This window comes from Dipodomys spectabilis, unplaced genomic scaffold, assembly GCF_019054845.1.
Source record: "Dipodomys spectabilis isolate Male_0828 unplaced genomic scaffold, ASM1905484v1 ptg000002l, whole genome shotgun sequence".
Taxonomy (NCBI): domain Eukaryota; kingdom Metazoa; phylum Chordata; class Mammalia; order Rodentia; family Heteromyidae; genus Dipodomys; species Dipodomys spectabilis.
The window spans coordinates 48,550,284-48,573,360 of NW_024870679.1; the positions used below are offsets into that span (position 1 = coordinate 48,550,284).

Below are 23,077 nucleotides of genomic sequence, written 5' to 3' on the forward strand. Positions count from 1 at the left end.
ACATGAGACTCTGTGCTTTAGACCAGCATGGATTTTGTTGTTGTTGTTTTTTTCTTTTATCTTTTGCACTGATATACACCATACCAACATGGCAAGATGCAAGGGTAGGAACTGGAGTTTAAATAAAATTACAGGCAAAACTACCCATCCCAGTGCGGTGGCTGTACACACGTATCTACAGTACGGAGTTTGGAATGTATTGCCATTTAGGAACATAAAAACTTTCTACAGACAATTTCACATACAGAATACATACAACTTTTAGAAAAGAAAAAAAAGGCAAATATTTATCTTACAGAGAGCATGTATCTTACAAATTTCTTTTTACTTCCTTTTCTTTTTCCTTGAGCCCTAGATTTATAAAGTGATCCTAAGTGCTGGAGCAGGTTGTTAATGGAAACAGTGCCTTTGGCAACTTTCTCCCTTGGGCAACACAGATCTGTCTCCAAGGAGGGAGGGCAGCTCAGCCAAGACTTTCACTTAAAAAAAAAAAAAAAAGATTTGTCTGGCTGGGTGCTTGTGGTTCACGCCTGTAATCCCAGTTACTCAGGAGGCTGAGATCTGAGTATCATGGTTCAAAGCCAGCCAGGGCAGAAAAGTCTATGAGACTCTTATCTCCTATCAACCACCAAGAAGCCAGAAGTGGAGCTGTGGCTCAAGTGGTAGAGTGCCAGCCTTGAGTGATAAAGCTAAGGGACAGTGTGCCCAAGCCCTGAATTCAAACACCAGTATCATCCCACAAAGATTTGTCTGGAGCAAGCATTAGAAAGAACATCAACTCAGATAAATTGCTAAATTGCTTGTTCCAAGGAGCCGAGTAGGAATGGAGCAGTGCCCGGGGTGGGGGTGGGGGGGTGAGGGACCTGGAAACACATTTTTATTTCCTGAAATTTTCCAACTGAGGAAGGCAGAAACCTCTGAGCCTGGGAGATGGACTTCTGGCAGTTTGCTCTGTCAGGACCCCGGCAGGTCTTGTGTCTGGGAGCAGCGTGCAAGCTATGATGGGGGACAAGAAGGAGTAAGGGGCTGACAACTGGAATGACTGTGAAGCTGTCCAATACGACAGGAACCTCAAAGGCAGAGCTGGGGAGAAGGGGCTTGGGACCTTCAACAGAAGGCAGGATTTGGCTTGAGGCCTCTGCAAATTGCCAACTGCCAGATCTAAGGACCCAAGCTCCTCTGTGCCAAGGAATGGCTATTTATCCACTGAGCTGGGGTCTACACCCACACGTCAGCCTGGATTCCTATACTTTCACAGGGGTAGGGACCGTAGGATCAGGGTGATTGGGAACAGACTGGAGACCCAGAGGGCATGTGTGAAGTGAGCTGTTCCAAACTGGGAAGGTATGCTGTGGCCTGGGGCCTTGTGTCATCAGATTGGGCAGAGAACTTTAGCAGAGGGGATCAGAGCTAGCCTGGTGTGCCATTGATTTGCTCCCTCTGGGTAGCTGGTTAGAGCAGCACTCTTTGGTACTCCTGTCCCTGTCATGGAGAAACAGGTCTCACCAATAGCTATGCCATGTTACAAGGATAGCAAGGAAGGGGATCTTGGTGGGCGGAGGGCAAAGTCCAGAGGGGTGACATCCAAGAGAGCTAGGAAGGGTTGGAGTCCTATGGGACACCCTGAAGGTTCAGGGCTAGCACAGCAATCTGAGGCAGGAAGATCTTGCCCTGGAAGACTCCACCTGGGTGGAAGTGATACTCTTTATCCAGCTCCACAGCCTCAGCTTTGAAATCTCCAATGTGCGGAGTCTGTGGATTAGGAATGAAAGTCACAAGGGAGCATCCTAGCCTCTGGCCTGGCTATGACCGGGACCGAGGCTCCTATCACTTCCTGCCAGGCCCAAAATGAGCCAGTCTGGTCTAGGCTGGCCTCTAGCTTCTCCCAGGTGGGCAGGAGACCTAAGATTGAGTCAAGCATTAGGAGTGTCTGGCTAGCCTATCCACATCCCCACCCCGCCCCCAGCACCTAGGAGCACAGTGAACTCTGAGAGGCCTTGCCTAACTGAACATGCCCCTACCTTAGCTGGGAGCAAGATAAAGAATGAACTAGGTAGTTTGCTGGCCGGTGGACCAGGTTGGGGTACCCACTCCACGGGGCCTAAGCAGGGAGAGGCTCTAAACTAGCACAAGGTGCTCAAGGTATTTGAATCTTCCCTATGTGACAGCTTGGCTGAGGAGCTTCACCAGCTCAGAAGCCCTTGGCTGAGCCTTCCTTACATACGGTCTAGCTGAGGTCCAGGAGTAGACAGAGAGGTCCCTGCTTTGGATCCAGCCTGGGTGACACATGACCATGAGTCCTGCACTTTTTCCCCTTATAGAAATCAAAGAGAATCATTTCTGAAAGGTGGTTGTAGGGGTGGTGGTAGTGGTAGTGGGGAACCCATCTCTCCTAGGTGGAAAAAGGAACCACAGACATTAGTACACAGCAGTGCCTGCTTTTACATTTAATTATATAGGCTAATATGCCAGAGGTGAAATCAACTTGAAATTTATGTTTCTGGTCATATTACTTTCCTTATAAAGCAAGGTTTTGATCCAGAATGCAGAGAAAAATTCAAATGACTTAGGACAAGCTACAAATCCTTTAGGTTAAGAGTATCTGAAGAGGTTGGAGAAACAACCAAATATAATATTCTATGTTTAGATTTGTGATACATATCTATCTGTGCGTGCATACACACACACACACACACACACACACACACACACACACATACACAATGTATTCCAACCAGGAAAGAAGTAGTATGTCTCTTGTACTCCAGGGCCATGGTGAAGCAACACTCAAACCTCAGGCTCAGCCACTTCAGCCTTGTAGATAGCTTGAGCGTACGGAGTGGCCTGTGGACAGGGCCAGAAGAGAGAGGTGAGAGTCAGGTGTATGGGGACCAGGATATAGAGGTCAGGTCCCTTTGCCAGCCCAGAGGCAGGTGGAGAGTGGACAGGAGGGGCCAGGGTTAGGGTGGCTTGCACACTTATCCTATGCGGGGATGGATTCACAACTCAGACCACCTAGGTATCTGAGAAGTTTGGGCAAACCAACCAGCAACTACCTTCCACGTGCTCCTCTTATTTTTGTACTTGGAAATCCTAGCAAAAGAAATGTTGGTTCTTTTTCTTACAAAGAATAAAAGAAACAGAGAAGGTAATTTGGGGATGGGCATCTGTGTCCCTCTGACTGAGTTCATTGGCCCCTCTGCTAACCAGGGAGACAGTAGCCACTAGTAGAGGGCAGGTCTAATGGCCATACATAGGAACTAGACATCTGTGTATAGGAATGCTTGCTTTTGCATTTAATTGTATATATTTTGAAAGTTTCCTTTATTTTTCTTCTCCCTAAGCAAACAGCTGCCTTTTGCCAGCCTTTACATGGGGAATGGCTGAGGGCTGCTGGCTGCATTGGGGACTGCAAGGAAGCCACCATAGCCTTTCCCCAGGGGACAGATGCTTCACAACCTCAAAATCCTCATGGGTCTCTCTCTCTCTCTTTTAGATGTATGTGTGTGATTTTTCTTTTCAAGCAACAAAAGGTCTAGAAAAAAGGCACAGGTAACTGCATACATGGAAGATATAACAGATGGAGGGCTGAGCAGAAGCCACATAGACGGATGGACAGATGGGAAGGGAGCCCATGGGAGCAAGGTGACTCGAGGAAGTTGGATGGAAAACGTCTGTTGCCAAGCACTGGAAGCAGTTGGAGAGAGGCTAAGTGCTCAGGGGGCCTCTGTCCTCTGGCGGAGGTGGAGGTACCCTGGGCCCCCCACTACCTGGGGGCTCAGGGGAATCTTGCCTGGTCCTGGGTTCCCCAGAGAGGTTTCTCCTCCGGGCTGTGAAGCGAGCAGAGGCATCTGCCAGGCAGCCTATGGAGCTGCTGCGGTCCAGTGGTGGAGAGGCAGAGTCTGCGGGGTTGGCCAATATGGGCAGTGACTCCAAGTGAGGACTCCAAGACTGGGCCACTTGGTGGCCCTGGGGTAGCTGTGGGGTACAGGGGCTGTGTATGGGCATGGGATCTGAGGGTGACTCAGCCCTACGGGGCTCCCAGTCAGGAGGTCTTCCAGGGCCTCTTCCCATCTTCTCCTTCTCCTTGGGGTCATCTCTGCTCTCCAGCTCCAAGGAGAGGGTGAACTTGGAAACCTTAGCCACAGGGGACACGGAGGCTGATGAGCTTCCGGTGGGGCTCCAGCGTCCTCGCTCCTGAGCCTCCCGGGCTCCTGTCAGGTCACTGCCACCTCCTGAGAAGCCACTGACCCAGGCTGTGGAGGGCCCTGGCAGCAGGGCAGGGTGGATCCCTGGGCGGGCCTGCACCATCTGGATCCCACCAATGGGAATCAAGGGGCACGGGGCTCGGGACAGGTGCTGGGAGTGCAGAGGCAGGTGGCTGAAGATGTTCTCTGTCCGAGCTGGGCTGTGCCTGTGGAAGTCATGGGGCACCAAGAAGGGTTGGGAGGAGAAAGGATGAGCAGGACCAGGTGAGCAGGATGCACTTGGAGACTCAGCCTTCTGCTAGGGTCAAAAAACAAGATTAAAAAGGAGAGTGTTACACACCTGCCAGGTGGAGAAGTGAGGTCTAGAAGCATCGAGGCTGGACTAGCCAGAGACCCCTGAATGAAGCTGCTGGAGATGGGCCAGACATCTCTGCTCTCTATGCATGGTACTGCCTGATGCCCATCTTGGGCCATCTGATGACCATGAGCACACTCCAGTCCCATAGTCTTCAAGCCCCCAGCCAGAACATCTGCAGGAGGGGTTCTGGCCCTGGCCTGGCCTTTTATCTTTAATCTGCTGCCTCTCCTATTACTAAAATGGTCTGGACCCAATTTTCCCCTTGTACACCAGTTCCTTCCCATCCAAGGATCCCGACCTTCTTCCACCAAGAATGTCCATGTCACATATTAACCATCAGGAAACATTCCTTAAAGCTGTGTGCCAGTGGCTCATCCTTGTAATCCTAGCTGCTTGGGAGGCTAAAGCCCACCAGGAGGATGGAGATTCCAGGTCAGCCTGGGCAGAAAAATTCATGAGATTCCATCTCAATGGAAAGATGGTGTGTGTGTGTGTGTGTGTGTGTGTGTGTGTGTGTGTGTCTGCTCAGCTATAGTAAGAAGACAAAAATAGGTAGATTGTAGAACAGGGAGGTACCCAGGAAGGAAGTGAGACCTTATCAAAATTAACTAGCGTACAGAAGGGATGAAGGCATGGCTCAGTGGTAGAGCTCCTGCCAACAAGCAGGGTGGGGATGGAAAAGATGGGAACTAGTTCAATTGTTCTGCCCACAGCCAAGGCTGTCCTATTTGTTAGGGGGCAGAGCCCCAAACTCATGAACTAAAGAGACCATGCCTGTTGCTTCAGGGGGTGCAACAAAATGAAATCAGAGCCAGGTGCCAGCGGCTCCAGCTTATAATCCTAGCTACCCAGGAAGCTGAGACTGGAGGATTGTGGTTCAAATCCAACACGGGCAGAAAAGTCTGTCGGACTTCATCTCTAATTAATCAGCAAAATGCCAGAGTAGAGGTGTGGCTCAAGTAGTAGAGTACCAGATGAGCAAGCAAGCTGAGCAAATGTGAGGCTCTGAGTCTAAGCCTTGGTATTGACATTGAAAGAAAAAAAAAGTTGGCTTAAGGCACAGGGTGTGGAGCCTTGCACAGTAGAGTCCCAAGAAATGTTTGTTAGTCGATCAGTGACCACTGGGCTGGCAGAACCCCCTCAGTTTCAGATGTGAAGCTCTTGTGAGAACCTGCAACCCTCTCCACACTCACTCCACCCTGGGAGGGACATGACAGCAACTCACCCACGTGGAGACGCAGGTCTCGGGGCTTCTGCCGAGAAGCTTGTGAGGTAGGAGTGCAGGCTGAAAGAGAGCCCGCGGAGCTGGCCCCAAGCCTGGGCCGCGCCTGCTGGCTGAGGGGCTGCTCGGCACAGACAGAGCCCACTTCTCTGGCAGCGCTGACCATGGTGGTGACTCAGCCTGATCTGGAGACCATCTCCTGGTGGGTGAGTATCTGGGGGTGCCTGGGTCTATGGCACCCTCGAGTCTGGGGGGCAGATGTGCTCGAAGGAAGGGGGGGCGTAGAGTGGGAGAAGACAAATCCAGTCTTGGGGACCCACAAGGAGGAGGGCCCTTGTCCCTTCCTGGGCCCACTGGGGGCCCAGGCGTGCTTGTAACTGAAGTCTGCAGTTCTGGTGAACATCTCTGGGGAGACGAGTCGATTTTGGTGAGTGAGTGTTTGCGAGTGAGCGGTGGGTGGCTGCCTACTTCTTTGCTTGGGGACCACGACCTTGGAGGGGACACAGTCTTGGAGCTCAAAGCCGAGCCTGTATCTTTTCCCCCAGGGCCCAACGGGGCTAGTCCCAGCCGAGAAAGGCCTGGGATGCTCTGGCTGGATGTGGAGCAACTGCTGGCTGTCAAGTTGTCAGCTTCTGAGACGGAGCTGTCTCTGGTGGCCTTGTTATCAGAGGTGGCATCGGAGGCCGGAGGGCCCTGAGCAGGTGAGGAATCTTCCTGCAGTGTGGCTGGCAGGCCCAGTGGGGGAGCCTCTGAGGATGGCCTGGATGACTCTTCCTCACTCTCCTCCTCATCCTCCTCCTCGTCTTCATCCAGATCTGCATCTGAGTCCAAGTCTGAGTCCTCCAGGTCTGAAAACTGGTGCTCCTCCACAGCCTCGGAGCCCTCTCGCCCTTCTGAGTCCTGGAACATGTCGTCACTGGTTCCTGAGGGGAGAATGCAGGACATCCAAGGTCACAGTCCGCCCCTGCGGGGCCGCTCTGACCCCACACTGCCAGTTCCCTTGTCTGCCAATGAGGCAAAATGCCACAGAGATGGCAGATGACCAAGTGACACAAGAGACAGAACATGTTGTACATAATGGTGAGCAACGATTACCTTCTGTTGGGAATGTGTATGTTCAATTTTGAGGGCTTTAGGGCTATTAGTCCACACTGTGCCCAAGGAATCCTGGGAAGGTGGTTATGTTTTTATCTTCATATAATAAATGAGCAAAACAGGTAAGACAAATAAACTAACTTGTCCGGGTAAATTACTCCTACAGCTGGGACTGAACCATAGTAAGTAAGGCACCCTTCTTAGCTACTCAGGAGGCTGAGCAGTTCAAAGTCAGCCTGGGCAGATAAATCTACGAGATTCCTATATTTAATTGATTAGCAAAAGCCAGAAGTGGAGTATGGATTAAATAGAAGAGTTCCAGCTTTGAGCAAAAAAGCCTCGTGAGCATGAGGTTCTGAGTTCAAGCCCTTGAAAGACAGCTTTCTTATTCTTACCAATATGTCAGTCCTTGAGTCATCGTTCTGTGTCTGTCTCCCCTTTTATCAAATGAATGGGAGTCGTAATTCATATGCTAGGAGGAGAAAAGGCAGGTCTGGCACATACTAAGGGCCCAAATAATGATAATTGCTATGTGTCTATGTGGCTGACATCTATTGTTCTAGGACAGAGCACGCTGGCCAGTCTTGCAGACAGAACTGTGGTCAGTTTAAACACACGGCTGCCATGGTGACCAGGCTGCCACTGGCTGGTACAACAGCGTTTGGCAGGTGGCAGAGTCTAGCCTCTGTGGGTGGCATGGCAAAGCTGGCCTCAGGCTACAGGGCAGGGTGCCACCCGTGTACTCTTACCCTGAGGAGTCACTGCCTCTTAAAAGCCTGGGCTACTCCCAGCAAGGAGGGAACAGCTCTGAAATGCCAGCTTTCTGGTCTGGCATTTCATACGGTGGCTTCCACCAGCTGGGTCACCTTTGCCAGTCTTCTTAGGTCATCTCTGAGACTGGTAGCATTTTGGATGTTGGGGAGTGCTCTGCTAATGTCTGGCCCACTTGGCAGGCTCTGAAGGGTTCGGCTACTACATCGTGAGATTGCTGTCATCCCATGTGTCATGCCCACAGACTGTAGGCTGGTGACAGGTGGGTAGAACCATCAGTCAGCCCCATGGAGGGGACACAAAGCAGCACTGTAGGCACTACAGAAGAGCACCACTAGACCTAAGCATCTGGTGTACCCAAGCATCTCCATCACATCCAGCTGCCCTGGGCCCAGCATCAGTGCTTGCTTAGAATAATCACATGCAGCAGCAAGATGTCTAACATGGTCAAAAAACTATGGGGTGGAGCAGGGGCTGGTGGGCAAAGGGGAGGGATACAAGGCCCAGGGCAGGTTCTCGTAGCAGCTGGAGGCAGAAGTACAAGGGGAAAAGTTTTGCAGTCTGGCCACAGGCATTTGATCTCTTGGGCTGGGACTTTGGCTGGAGTCTGTCTGTTGTAGCCCCAAGAAGTCACCGAACCCTCACTCACATAAGGTGAAACCCTGGAACAGAGAAAGATGGAGGACACAACCAAGATCGTCCAGCAAGCCCTTACCTAAGTCAGAGCTAAGCTTCACAACTCTTGTGTTATTACATAGATAGTTTAAAAATGATTCTTATCATTCTAGAAGCAGAAAATGGTCTGGGTTTGAGTCCCTTCTCCTAGTGACAACTCCCTTTTCCTTTGTGCTCCACTTCTTCTCTGTAAATTGGGAGCAGGGGTAAGCCATGGCTATCATCATCTCCAGTCTCCCTCCCCCAGCCCACAGGCAGGTAGCTGTGGGTGGCACTGAGCTTCTTGCAGATAAGGGTTGGTAAGGAACAGTGGAACCAGCACCACCTGATACTCACCAGCCATTAAAATTCTTCTCTAATGATGAGAAAGCTGAGACCTAGAGGGAGTGGTCTGGACATCCAGTATATGAATGACACACCAAGGGTCTTCAGTCTAGGGCATGCTTCATCAGATCCTTCCACCTTCCTGCCCCCATTCCAAGATCCCTGCTGGGATCTAAGAGATTCCCCTGGCTTGTTGGCCACTTCTTATTCCTGATGCCCCACATGGAGCTTCCAGGCAGTTGCTGAGACCAAGGCCAATGCTCAACAAGAGAACTGGCTGCTACAAATACAGGGACCTGGGACCAGGATGGAGAACCTCAGAAGGAAGCATGGCTAGTTGCCATTTCTGGGACTTGCCACACGGTGGCACTGGTGTGCAACCTCATCTCTGCCTGGGTAGGATTGGTGAGGTGTACATGAAGGGGGATGTTTTGGCTGTTCCCTCTGGGCCCCCTTATCTCCCCTCCCCCCCTCATCTTATACACCAGCTCTTGATGTCACAACTTGAGTCTTCCTCAGTGGGGAGTGTCAACATCATCCTTCTAGTCTTTTAGGCCATAAATCTCAGATCATCTTTGGCTTATTTCCCACTCATCCCTTCTCCTCTATGATGTGACAGCAGGGCCCATGGTGCTGCCTCAGAATGGATCTAGAATCTGATCATTTCTCACCTGCACCGTGCCCACGTGGTCTGCATCCACACAGACATGTGCTTGGCCTGGCCTACTGTCTTCCTGCGCCCCCTGCAGGCTGTTCCCTGTGCATGGCCAGAGTCCTGACATCAGAGGATGGCACCTGCACTGCCTGCTTCATGTTTGTGGACAGAGAAGTTTGCCCTTATCCCTCAGGGTCCCAGCTCAGGTGTCACTTTCCTCTGCTTGAAACGCGGCAGGGTCTGTAAATGGCCTGATGTTCGTTTTTGACAAGTATGGCAACCCCTACATTATGGTTTGGGGAAGAGTCATTATATTCTGTTCTAAAAAAGTGACTTAATGGGCATCATGGTTCATGCCTGTAATCCCAGAACTCAGAATTTAACTCTTCTATTAGACTGAAAATGCATTCCTAATCATAAAAAAACAGAAATAGAATAATGTATGTACCATACTACACCATACCAGTCCCCCACCCCACATTTTTTTTTTGTCACATTCTAAGTCCTGAGTCTGATTTCAGAGAATTGTGGTCAAAAGTTTGTCACTACACTTGATGCTGGGGATGGGCAGTGATCAGCCAGATACTTTAGCTTTCCCCCATAGCTTGCCTGCTTTGAGATTGGTTCTAATCTGCCTGTAGTGCAGGGATGGGCCTGTGGGATCTGGATTTGGCTTTCTTGGAACTCTCCCAGAGTCCTATGTGTGAGGCCCATGCCAGAGCAGGGGACCCACAGAGTCTGACACATAGTAGGTACTACGTGTTGTCTGTAATTACACATGGGTTCACTCATTATACATTCTCTGTGCTGCTCTGGCATGGTGGGCTGTGGTGCCCAACAGCCATCCTGCACAGCACAGGGGGCATTCTGGTAGTATAATCTTTGTCTGCCAGTGATTGGGAAAGCTGGAGGGGAGAATGGGGGGAAGGGGAGCAGCAATCGAGAGGAGGGCAGAGGAAAGGAGGAGGAGAAGGGGAAAGGCAGAGGTCAGTGGCCTGGTAAGTGAGGAGGAAGGGAGGGGAAAGGCATGAAGGCAGAGAGAGGAGGCCTAGAGTTTCTTACCTTCTCCGGCTTCCAGCTCCTCCAGCACCCCTGTCTCTTGGCACTTTTTGCTGTGGGCTTTCGACTTCATGTGCTTAGTCAGATTCCCTGGAAAGGAATAAGACCAGACTCAGGCTCAGTGACAGGGCAGGGGCCAGCCAGGGAAGGTGAGAGCTTATGGAGGCAGCACTGGGCTGGAAGCCCATGACTTCTCAGACCAGTCAAGGCACTGCCACCTGCAGGGGCCGGGCAGAGGCCCCAGTAATCAGGCAAAGCCTTGCAGCCAGAGCTGTGGATCAAGGTGGAATGCAGGGGCTGGGGTGGAGAGGCTATGGGACCGTGAGGTGGCGGAAGGTATGACAAGAACATGAGATGCTGGTTAAAAAGCAAAAAATTTAAAAAATCCCCAAACAAAAAACCAAACACCTGTTTCCTGCTTCTGATTTAAGTCTGTGCCAGGTACTGGTGACATGATTCCAGTAGGATTATTGGCCATGCCAAGTGCTGGGGTGACATGAGGCTCTCACTGACCAGTATGGCAGGTAGGGGCTAAGTGACCCTCTGGCTCTAGCTGTTCCTTATGAGGGAGGGAACGCAGGGCTTGGGCACTGTCCCTTCGTTTTTTTGTTTAGGTCTGGCTCCCTACTATTTGAGCCATAGCTCTGCTTCTGCTTTTTTAGTAGTTAATTGGAGATAAGAGTTTCACAGCCTTTCCTGCCAAGGCTGACTTCGAACTAGGATCTTCAGATGTCAGCTTTCTGAGTACCTTGGATTACAGATATGAGCCACTGGTGTCCAGCTGAGGCCACTTCTAAGTAACCCACCGAGCTGAACCTTAGGGTCTGGAAGAAGAACCAGGGCAGTCTTACTCTTAGGAACGAAGGAGACAGAAGGAAATGCTGTTGGTCACACATGGGAGCCAAAGGCTGAGGCTCAAGTCCACCTTCCCCAGACTGTTCAGGATGCTCCTTTGGGCCCAGCAGCCACTCCCAAATTGAGCTCTGAAGACCATTGCCTTTCCATACAGTCAATGACATAATAAGCCGTAAGTTCCCCGAGTCAGGGGCTTTTTGTCTCATGAGTCTTACTAATTGGGAGGTTTGAATGGATGAATGGAGGAGGAAAGAATGGAAAGAAGAAAAGGCTATTGGAATGGATGTATAGACAGATTAGTAGATGGAAGAATGGGTAAGTGAGTAGAAGAAATAGGATGTGGAAGAAGAATAGGAAGATCTATGGCAGTAGATGAGTAGAAAGGCAGATGAATAGACAAATGAGGTATTTGAATAGGTAAGAAAATAAGTGGAGGGAAGGATGGAACGTAAGTCAGTACACGCAGCAGCGCAGGGAGGGCTGCACGAGTAGGAGAATGCTGGTTGATGAGATGAATGGATGCCTTTCTATATAAATGCATGTGAGGCAAGACAAGAGGACAACAAAACAAGAGGCTGCAGGGGAGGATGGATAAGTGGGAGGGTAAGTGGAGACCAGGAGAGGAACAGACAGGGTAAGAGAATCACCAGGAAGAGAAATGACTGGGAAGATGGCTCTATGAGAGGTGGGTGGGGAGGGATGGTGGGTGGGTGAGCAGAGGTGGAGCCCATGGCTGTACCACAGGGTGCTTCTTCCATCATTCTGACCAACATTTGAGACTGACAAACGACTGCTGAGACAGAGGGGGAGCGTAAGCTGGGCTTCTCTATGGCAGGGAGGATGGGAGAGGAGCCATCTCCTTTCCTCTCTCCCAAGCTCCTAGGCTGTGACTCTGTCCTCAGCTTGGTCTTCTCCTGCAACTAGACAGAAACCTGCTGTTCTTTCCCTGGCCAGGGAGGTTATCTCTTTTCCAGCCTGGTGGGCCTCCATCCTCACTGCTCTGAGCAGGCAAAGCCTGAGCAAGCACAGTCAGGAGGTGGGGAATGGAAGACGTCTGAGTTATCCTAGGCCACAGGGGACATGCGCACTGCTCGTTCTGGCAGTTGCTTCATTTGCTACACACATTTTACTTGTGTCTCTATTCGACCATACTAAATACATACAGAGGACGTATGGTAGCCCTGGGGGGAAATGCTATTATGGAAGAGAGAATTGAGGAACCTTGTAGAACTTGTTATTCTGTCTAGAGACAGAGGCACATGTCCTCTGCTACCCTAATTCTGGGCCCAGGGGCTGATGACTCTAGTGGACAAGTTCCCTGGCTGTCCTGGATACTGGTAGCTATCCTATTAGCCATCATGGTGAACCATGGAACCCAGAATCACCATTTAGACCCACGTCTCAGGATCTCAGAGTCTGACTTCTTCAGGTGATGGGAAGATGGAACAGGATGGTTCAGGGGCCTGAGGGCCTCAGTGTAGGCTGGGCTCTGACACTGCCAGCTGGGAAGTCATGAACAAGTTTCTCACCCTACCGAGCTTGTTTCCAGAAGGATAAATCATACTCACCTTAGAGGAACACTGAGAAGATCTGAAGACATTAACATATGTGGTAGCAGGGTGTGGCTGGCACAGGGTGGATCCTCCCCCAGACCCTGTGAAAATCACTCTTTAGGGGCTTAAAGGACTCCGCCACACGTTGTATACTGTGCTGGTATGGATAAGAGAGGTGCCCAGATGATGCCGTGATTGGACGGCTTCACTTTTTAGCCTGGGCTTCAGAGGCTCTCAGAAGAAGGCAGGAGGGGCCCCCCTACTGAAGGCCTGCCCCTCCCCTGAATGACCCCTTAGGGGGCTGTGGGAAGGAGGCAAAGTTGGAGGTGATGTTGCATGTCATAGCAGCAGTAGACACCAGGTAAACCACCCAGCATGTTACCTGGATTCCTCCAAGCCTTCCTCTCCCCAGCCTGTCTCCTCTATAGACAGGGAGAAGCCTAGCAAATTGCCACAGGCCCAACCTGGCCACCATTCCCCTGCCAGCTTACCAAGCAGAGCCCTCTGCTTCTCACTATCACCCACGCCTCTCAATGATAGCCAGACAGCCCTGAAGTGGAGGAAGAGAGGCAAGTGGATGAAAGTGTCTCTGAAAGAAAGTGGGTGCTGTGAAGAGCACCAGTCAAGGGCCCTGTCTCCTCTGGTGTCCTCCCTGTCCCCCCCCTCCCCTACCCCACCCCCACTCCAGCCTGATGGATATGTCTGCTCGCAGATGCCATCTCTGTCCTCCAAGGAGATTGCACAAGGGCCCATACATGACACTGCCTCTCCATGAACCCTGGGAACTATCTGAGAAGAAGAAAAGGACCCTCCTTGGGCTGGCTGCCACATGACCCCCACCCATCACCCACTGAGAACCTCCTCAGGTAGCTCCCAGAGCCTGAACTGCCACCTCCACATCTGACGGAGACAAGACACAGACAGGCAGACAGAGACAGACAGGAAGGGCTCCAGGTCCAACCAGGCTCAGCTTGGGAGCTCACACAGCCTGGTCCAGGCCAGAACTTAAGGGTAGAAGGAGTGATAGGTAGAGATGACCTGGAGGATAGGCAGACAGCCCCTGGGAGGAGAGGAGGGGGCTCATGTTACCAGAGCTGGTGGCCGACAGGTCCCAGAGCTTGCGATAAAACACAGCCCCAGGGAGAGCCAAGGGCTCCAGGTCCTGTCCCCTCGTCACCAGAGGGGCTTCTTTGCTTCCATCTGCTGCCACCCAGCAGCCCCCTCAGTGCTGGGCACAGAGTGAGATGTCACTGGCTCCTGTGATCTTTTGGCAGGTTCAGGCGGCACAGTGGAGGATGAAGTTGGCATGCTTCTAATCACTAGCCGAGAGCAGAGCTCCTCTTTCTTCGGGAGAATCTCCCTTACTCCCCCCACCTTTCTGGAAATGCAGAGAACCCCCTCTCCTAAGCCCCTCTGGGCTCAGATCCTACACTCTGGATCCTCTCAGCTCTGTGGGTGACTCAGAGAGACCGTGACCCTGAGCAGGGACTTCAGGCAGCTGGGCAGGGCTTCTAAGGAAGGCATCCCGGGACAGTAGGTGCTCCACAGGCATCTCTCTGCCTTGGCAGAGGAATTGAGTTGGCAGAAGGACTCGCTGGGATCTCAGTGGGGGGACAGCTTTCCCGTGACACAAGGCAGACTGATTGCTCCCCAGGACTGGGTAGTAGATGTGGTGCCATGCATGGCCAGAGCTAGGAGGTTCCCTTGGGGCTCCTCAGTGGGGTCCCCTGGCCACCCACTGACCTACTCAGAGGTCACCACCTGGCTGTGTTGTGCCACCTCTGAAGAGGAAGGTAAGGGCGCTGGCACCTGGGGACAGGGGTTCCCCAGGTACAGCCTCTTCCGGTGTTCGGTTTCTTCACTTTCAGGAGGCTGTTAGACAAGCAACTTTACCTATGTAGAACTGAAGACTAGTTATCTAAGCAATCCACCAAGGATCCCCTTCTCTCTTCCCCAAAACCTCACCAGGCTGAGAGGGCTCCAGACATGCCCTCCCTCTGACACACGGAGAGAGAAGAGGAGCAGAGAAAGAAGGTAGGTGAGGGACACTCTCATCCCAAAACCTTGGTGGGGAAATTTAAGCTCAGCTTGAAGATGATGGCAAGAGGACACAGGATAAGGGTCACCCAACAGGGTCAGGAGATTGGAAACAGAGACACAGCCAGAGAGGAGGCCGCTGAGCCACACAGGGTGACAAACTGCATCCTGGCCTAGTACTGGAGAAACAGAGGCAACCTTGGGTGGGGAGCTGCACAGGCTCCCCTGCTTTTTGTGATCACTCAGCCTGTTTCACTGGGAACAGCTTCACCAACAGAAAGGAAGGACAGAAAAAAAACAAAAGAGAAAGCATAGTGTGCTGTACAATTCTGTCCCCCGACAGTGTGGCTTCCATGGAGTCACCCAACTTGCTCACAGAAGGCAGACCCTTCACGTGCCCAAACCCTGATCTAGGGATACACGAAGTGCAAAAGAGGCTGAACCCACCAAAGCTGCCAAGACCCTGGCCTCCTTCAGAAGCACCCCCCGTTCTGCCCAGCTCCCGAGTACAGTGATTGTGCTCAGTTAGAACCTCCCTGCAGAGCCTGCTGGGAAAGACACCATCTAGAGCACCAGGGGCCTCACTCTTTTGTCCCACCATGAACCTGGGAGGCTGCATGCCAGGCCACGGTCATCCATCACTGTTCCCTGAGATACAAGTTCTCAACAGCTCCTCCCTCCTCTCAAAGGTGACTGCGGAGCCTGTCCTGACCCTGATGTGGGTGTGGCCGGGGCAGGAACAGAACCTTGCTAGTCTGGATCAGGCGAACATGGCTGGGCCCTGCATTCTGGAGCTGCAGAGAAGCAAGGGGTACGGTGAGGAAGGTGCAGGCAGGGACAGCTGTAGCATGGGGCATGCGACCGTGTTAAGTGACTCTGAGTGGAATGGATCGCTCAGTGTTACCGTGTGGATGTTGGAGGTCATCAGGTCAGTGGATAAACAGCTCTGGGGACATGCAAAAGGAAGGGGTGATGAGATAAATAGAAGACCTGTGGGCTGGTGCTACTGGGAAAGGATCAGGCAGGACGCTGTAGGTGTGGGGAGGGCTGGGGCAGTCACAGGGTGCGTGCTACTGCCCAGTCCTGAACGGTTGGGCTGTGCCACAGGCAGGATATGGGTGTGCGCCAGGTCCCAGGTAAAGAGGTGTGAGCCGGGGCTCCCAGAGGAGAGCGCTCTGCGGCGGGCTGGGCGGTGCCCCAGCTGACTGTCTCTTACCTTTGGTTTTAAAAGCAAAGTGACAGTGCTTGCACACATAGGGCCGGACGTCAGTGTGGGTGCGGATGTGTTTCTTCAGCATGCTGGGCTTCTTGCAGCGAATTCCACACTCCTCACAAACATATTTCCCTCGGCCACGGCCTCGCACATAAACATACTCTTCGTTTGATTTGTACCTATGAGCAACAGGTGTCATGTAAAGGAAAAACAAAACCAAAAAAAAAAAAAAAAAAGGGAGAAGAGGCAGCTTCTCACTCGGGGAAGATGTGCACGCTTCCTGGCTGTCTCCAGCCTGGGAGAGGAGGATGCAGAACCAGAGAGAGCCCTGACAGAGCTGGGAAGGAGCTAGGTTGCCCCAGGGATTCACCGGGAACCCTTGCAGCCCGGCCCCTGCATAGGTAGGGCTGTACCTTCCTTTATTCCCTTTATTCTTCCTCCAGAGAAGTAAAGCCACAGCTTCCCAGATGTTTCCATTCCACAGCCCGCCCTGGCCATAGCACTGCCACAAAGAACAGCCACTGTGGGCCACCAAAGTCACACAGAGTGAAAAGGCCTTGTAGTAATAGCAGAGGCCCTGGCAGCTGCCATTCACCAAGTACACATGCGGACCTGGGGTACTTCACCTGAATGAAACCACTACCACCTCACAAGAACTTGTACGAGCCCGAGGCTCAGAGAGGTCGAGAGACATTCATACATGAACCCACAGCTGGAAAGGAACAGAACTTGGAACAGAACCATTTTGCCCTGAGCCTGTCCATCTCCTTTAAGGAGCAACTAGTGCAAAGGCAGCCTTCACAGGAGGACAACCAGTCCTGCAAGGGAGGCAGGAGGTACAACCATCGTTCCCCAGGGGCCTTACTCTCTTCCTCAACTCATCTCTGCCAAGCTGGAGGCTGTGGGGAAACCGCAGTCTTAGGTGGACTAGGCAGTGCCAGCTGCTCCCAAGGCCTCATAAGCACCCCAGAACCCTGCATCAGAATGAACTGTTCCTACAAGTGCTACAGGCCCCTCTGGGTGCCACTAGCCTCAGGCATACTTGCAGCCAGGGTACATAGATTGTGGACCACAGGCCAGAGGGAGGCCTGGCTAGTCTAGGAGGAAGCATTGGTCATCAGACACCAAAGCCAGCCAAGACCAGGGCAAGAACTGGGCAGGTGCAGGAGGGTGGCTGGAAAGAACAGTAGCAAGGACTCCAGCCTTCTGGCAGGATGGCAGTTCAAGGCCCAGTGGGGTCCCAAGGGTGGGAGCAGAAGAGGGGCACTTGGGGAGGGAGCGCAGGCCGCAGTGCATCACGCCATATCCACACCTCTCATGCCACATAATCACACACCCCACACTCACAACCACAATCACAAATCCCTCCCACTCAGCCACACATTTGCGCTCACTGTCAGATGTTCACAAACCCTCATGCCTTCAATCAACCACACGAACGCACACCCATACACCACTCACGCAGTCACACACAAACACCCCATGCTCTGCCATCTACTCACACACCTCACACCACACATACCTCTAATCGCCACACACCTGACCATCACCCAGTTACATTCTCACCCCATAATCACACGTATTTTCATACCCACACCCCTCCCACACTCATAAACACATTCTAGTGATGTCATCTCCACACCCCCAGTCACCCCCACAAAGCACGCACTTCATACACATTCACAGTCATACTCTAATTCCCACACTCGAGCCCCTACCATCACACTCCTCATACACACCTGCCCCCCCATATCACACTCTTTCACACACTCACATAACTCAGACAGGGTCTAAAGGGTCCTGTCTTCACCTCTTCAGGCTCTGACGCACCTGTATTGGGCACTGACCTCAGGTGTCTTTGGGCAACTTTTATGCTTGATCAGGACAAGCGCCATCTTATGTTCAAGCACAAGTACTGCAGGTCTGGGGGCAGGGCAGTGGGAGAAATGTCTGACAGAGCTTCCTATTCAGGCAAAGCCTGTTGGACCCCATTCCTGCTTCCCTCTATGCCCTGGGTACCCAGTCTTCAGATAAAGTAGACTGAGGCAGGCACCCTTTCCAATCTGCGGCCCTGTTCTCTCTAACTACCAAGTGCCATCTTATCCTTAGACACCGTCCCAGTGTGCCCCACACAGGCCACAACCATGCTGACCTTGGATGTGGACTTTGCTCTGCTCAGCCAGCCTCCAGGCTCTATGCCCATCTCCCTGCCTTCAAAACCCTGCACTCCCCAGGGCAACAAACTTTAACCCACACAGAATCTTTCAGGGGATGGGGAGGCAGCTCCGATCCTTCAGAGTAGCACCTTGATGGGGCACACACAGAACCATGCAGAGCTCTTGTCACTGCCACAGAAGGCAGAAGTCCTGCGTTGGGAGTGGCTAGGGTGGGAGTGGTCAGGCAGAAGTGGGAGGGGCTCCCAGTAGGGACTCCAGGGGAAATGGCACAGGTATTAAATGGCTTGGAATGTGACAGGTGTGAGCAGACAGGGCCAGGTGGGTCAGGTTGGTTCACCATGGGCCTTGAATGCCACCTTGAGTTTAGACTTGCTCCAGCGTGTCTTACAGATCAACACAAAATCTCCCAGAGTGGATACCCCCGGGTGCTGTGAGGCCCAGTCCATGTCCCAGGATAGAGACTTGGAGGACTTCTGGTGTAGCCTTCAGACTTCACAAGCCTTGGGGGCCATGTGGACTGTTGAAGTTGATTCACCTTGGCTCACTCATGTGGCCAGGGGGAAGAAAGGTGATGGAGACCCTTCTTTTAGCTACTGAGTGTAAGATGCAGATAAGAAGGGCATGAAGAGATCTCTAGTGCACTGCTAGGGACTTGTGAGACATAGAACTGTTCTGCAGATTTGTCAGGAGGAAGCTGACCACACGAGCGAGTGAAGAGCTAGCTGAGCATGAACAGTGCTGCAGGCAGAGATCTGAGAGAAAGCAGAAGGGAGCCTCAAATCTGTCCCAAAGAGGAAAAAGGTTAGAGCAGTGGGATGTTAGGAGAAGAGGCTTTAGAGAAGGCATACAAGCAGAGTTGAGTCATGGAGAGCCTGAGGATGCCCAAGACATGGAAAAGGCAGCCCTGGTTGAACACGAGGCCCTGGGATTTTCCTACTCTGTGAGGGCTGGGCCTATGGCTTGTCCAGTTTCATGGCTCCTGAGGGGCCCAGGCCAGGATGGCTTTCCAACAGCGTGGGCTTGCCCCATTCCTGCCCAAGTCTGAGCCCCTGCCCTGTTCAGAGGCCCTTCAGCAGCTACAATCTATTAGTGCTTGGCACCTTCCACCCCACAGATACAGGCTGGGCACTCTCCTACCAGAGCCAACCAGCTCTAAAGTCTCCCAGACACCCTCCCACTCCAGCTCAGGGGCTCCTTGCTTCCTTACATAGTACAAGTGCAGAGAGGGCTGTCCACACACCTGTCCATCTCTCCCACCTCTCTATACTCCTGCAGGCCAACCATCCTCACTGAGGCCATGGGGTGCCCCAAACAAAGGATGTTTGCCTTGTTCTGCCTGCCTCTCACCCACCTTTTGCCCTGCTTGACTTGGGTGATCCCATTCTCTTATGCATCTCCTCCTTTGCCCAACCTTGCTTATGCTGACATTTCTCCCCTTACTCCTTTCCCAGGTGGTTTTCCATCTGAGCATTGATGGCTCCCCTCCTCTCCCTACTTCTGGATGTTTTTTCCAACCATCCCCTTGGCATCAGCCTGGGGGCTTCAGGTACCTCTAGTGGGAGGCAGCCAGCAGGAGGAGGTTTGTGTCTGGGAATGAAGAGGCTATGGAGATCCCAGTCCTTTCTCTCTTTGCTCCTGGGACACCCCAAGGTGAGCAGCCTCCTCAGCACATGACCCCACATGCCGTGAGACTGTGTGGCATGGCTAAGTGAGCACAGACGGGACTCTGAGACTGTCAGTTCCTACACCCACCGCATGTCCTCTGGGACCCAGTCACAGTCATGTGGTTGGCCAGACCAGCATCCTGGGCATCGTCCTGGGCAGCTCACTTTTCTTCCTTCCCGACATGTAAGTCCATCATGGCTGGCCACACTTCATCCAACACTGGTTCCAAATGTCCACCTTGGCCCCTAAGCCAGACCACTATCCCTTCTCCCATGCCATGGACTTCTTTCTTGACAAAAGAGCCTGTGGTGGTAGGGTTCTGAGATATGCAGCCCTTGCTCTAAAGGCCTTCACTCTAAAGGCCCCATTTGTGGTCCTCCCACGGTCCTCAGAGCAAGCCCACCTCCTCCACTTGGCCAGTAGGTCCAGGCACTATGTGGTTATGGCTACTGCTCTAGCTCATCCTTCCTGTTCTCATGGTCCCTTCCACTCCTGTGCTCTCTCCAGCCATGCTAACCAACCCTGTCCTCTGGCCTAACAGCCCACAAACAGCCAGCACAGGTCTGCGCAGCCCCTCTACTACTTCAGGGCTCTGTCAAGTGCGATCGCCCATTCTTCCCATCTACTGCATTCTCTGGTGCATTCCCACTCTAGTACGGTGCCTGAGAGTCAGCAAGTGCTCAATCAATAGGCTGCACATTGGAAATTCAACCAAGGCCTTCTCTGCTCAGTCGCTGTGCTCCACTGCCTTGCCTGTCTTCTGTTGCCCTGACAAGTGGAGCCATCAGCCAGTCCAGTTGCTCCAATCCTTTCTCTGGATTGGGAAATCTTAGTGTAGAGACTTGAGAGGCCTTGAGATCAGACATCCTGACTGATTAGGGCCATGTAGCGGGGCTCCATCCTCAGAGGAGGGGTTCCACGGCTGTAGTTTCAGGGTCCCTGAGTCTCTCCCAGAAGCAGCTTTGTGTGCTGCTGCCTAGGGTGGGAAGATGAAGAGGCAGCGGGTGGGGTGTGCAGATGCAGCCCTTCCTGCTGACAGGGTGGCAGCATGGAGACTTAACTCCAAGGAAAAGAAAAAGGCCTCTCAAACAGCACCTTAGTCAGGAGGGACTTACTACCTACCCAGATGTGCCCAGGAACAAGAGGGCAAGTTAGCAGGCAGCCAAAGAGTGTGAAGCAGCATGAAAACCCAACTCTGACTCCAGCGCTGTTAGGTGATGGGTGGGCCTTGGTCTGGGGCCCCTTCCTGCCTGCTGGTGCCTGCTAGAATCCGCGCATGCATGACACCAGCCTTGTGGCTCTGAACTCTTTGGAGGCGGGCCTAAGAGCAGTGGCTTCCTCTAAGTGGCTGGGAGCTTGGCACATAGCCCCAGAGTGACGCACATGGCTCTGCCCCACCCAGGTTTGGGAAGGGGGTGTGGTGGCCATCGAGTGGCATTGCAGGCAAAGTGCTGAGTGAGGTGCTGTTTTCAGGCTCTGGATACACCCCAGGCCCAGGAACAAAGCTGCTCTGGAAGGTAGCAAAGCTTGCCCCCTGAGGGGGTTCCATGAACAACAGAGGTCCTCCAGCTGGAGGGCTGGTGACTGCTGTGCATTGGGCGTGCTGGACAGTGTGGGTGATGGAAGGGGCCGCAGTGAGGAGGGTCCACTCCTGGGACAGCGTTGAGTGGATGTGCTTATCTCATCCCATCCCCAGTTACTCTGGAGACCCAGAGGAGGTTCAGTAAGGAGACAAAGGAGAGGAGGCCCGGGGAGGGGGGAGAGGGTGGGGCCTGAGGGAACTGCAGGGTTGGGCACACACCCCCTCTGGAAGGTCAGGGCTGCTCTCATCCAGCCCCGTGTGGCATGGATTGTCACATCTTCATTTTTTTTTTTCCCTAGAAAACCAAAATCCAGATTTTTTTTATACTGAAAATATTAGTAAACACTTGTACTGGGCACCGAAAGATTTTTAAGTGCACTGAATACATTGCCTCATTCAAATCACATGACTGCCCTGTGGGAAAGAGCTCTACTCACCCTCATTTTCACAGGAGGAAACAGTCACAGAAAGGTTAAGTAGCTTACCTAAGGTCACTCAGTCAGTTACTTAATGGATTGAGAACTTGAACCGAGGCTATTTGCCTAGTTGAGTTCAGGTGCTTAACTTCTGTACAATTCTCTTTAAACACACACACACACACACACACACACACACACACACACACACACACACACACACACACACACACACACACACACACACACACAAATATAGAAGGAGAAGCATACCTATCTAGCCTGAAGCTAAACATGCAACTCAAGGTGATTTTCCCAAGGCCACACAGCTAAGTAAATAAGAGCATGTCTGACCTTCAAGTTCATGAGTTTTCTATCAAGCTGGGTTATTTTCTTCAAAGCGGGTATGAACTCAATGGCCTCCAAGTCACCTTTCTAATCTGCGATTCTAAGAGGCTATTCTGCATTTGTACTATTGACTTTTTCAATATGTTCTTAATATTGAATCATAAAACCCTTGCCTCTCCAAATTAGGATATTTTTAAAGCTTGTCAACATTGTGATTTTATTACAATATTCTTGCCAAATATGCCTCTTCATCCCTGGGCATGAAACCTGGGTATAATCAAACAAATTGAGAGGAAGTCATGATTAGGGGTGCCTACACTGTCATTTTGATGTTCACTTTTCAGGGTAGCCTGTGGCCTGTGTGAGAGGTTCAGGACCAGGTCCTTGCAGTTTGAGCTGTGTATCTGATAGAACTATTCAGCTGCAAAAGTAGGAGATAGGGCAGATTTTCCTGTGGTTAGGGTTCCATAGAAATGACATCATATCTGGGTGGAGGGCACCATCTAAGCTGAGGCCTGCTCAGCCAGGACTTCCCAGGCATATTTAAGACATGCACAGGCCCAGAGACCAGCAGTGGGGTTGATTCCATACAGCAGTGGGAACCAAAGTCGACTTCTCTGTATTTAACATCACCTTCAGACCTGCTCTGAGCCTGGGCCTAGGCCAAGCCAAAATATAACTCTGATTCTGATGTTGGGCCCATGAATGACCAATGGATACCTAAAAAAACCATTAAAAAAAGAGACAGGAACGGCGGTACAGATGATGGACACTGGGCTGGGGCTGGCGTGTTGGATCTCAGGAGATGCAGCCTTTATGCAGAGCTGACCCCCAATACTTGTGACTCATGAGCCTGGGTCTGGG

The 23,077-nt window shown here is 52.1% G+C and overlaps 1 protein-coding gene across 1 annotated transcript in view; it reads right to left on the reverse strand.

Moving 5' to 3' along the window:
• Positions 1-669: 669 nt before the first annotated feature.
• Positions 670-23,077, reverse strand: part of Hivep3 (HIVEP zinc finger 3) — a 135,145-nt gene continuing 112,737 nt past the window's right edge. Inside the window, exons 5-8 of the mRNA XM_042684202.1 lie at positions 16,029-16,204; positions 10,371-10,457; positions 5,792-6,711; positions 670-4,506 (exon numbers count right to left, since the gene is read on the reverse strand). Coding sequence (XP_042540136.1) covers positions 3,709-4,506; positions 5,792-6,711; positions 10,371-10,457; positions 16,029-16,204 — 1,981 coding nt within the window. The 3' untranslated portion in view covers positions 670-3,708. The remainder of the gene's footprint in view (positions 4,507-5,791; positions 6,712-10,370; positions 10,458-16,028; positions 16,205-23,077) is intronic.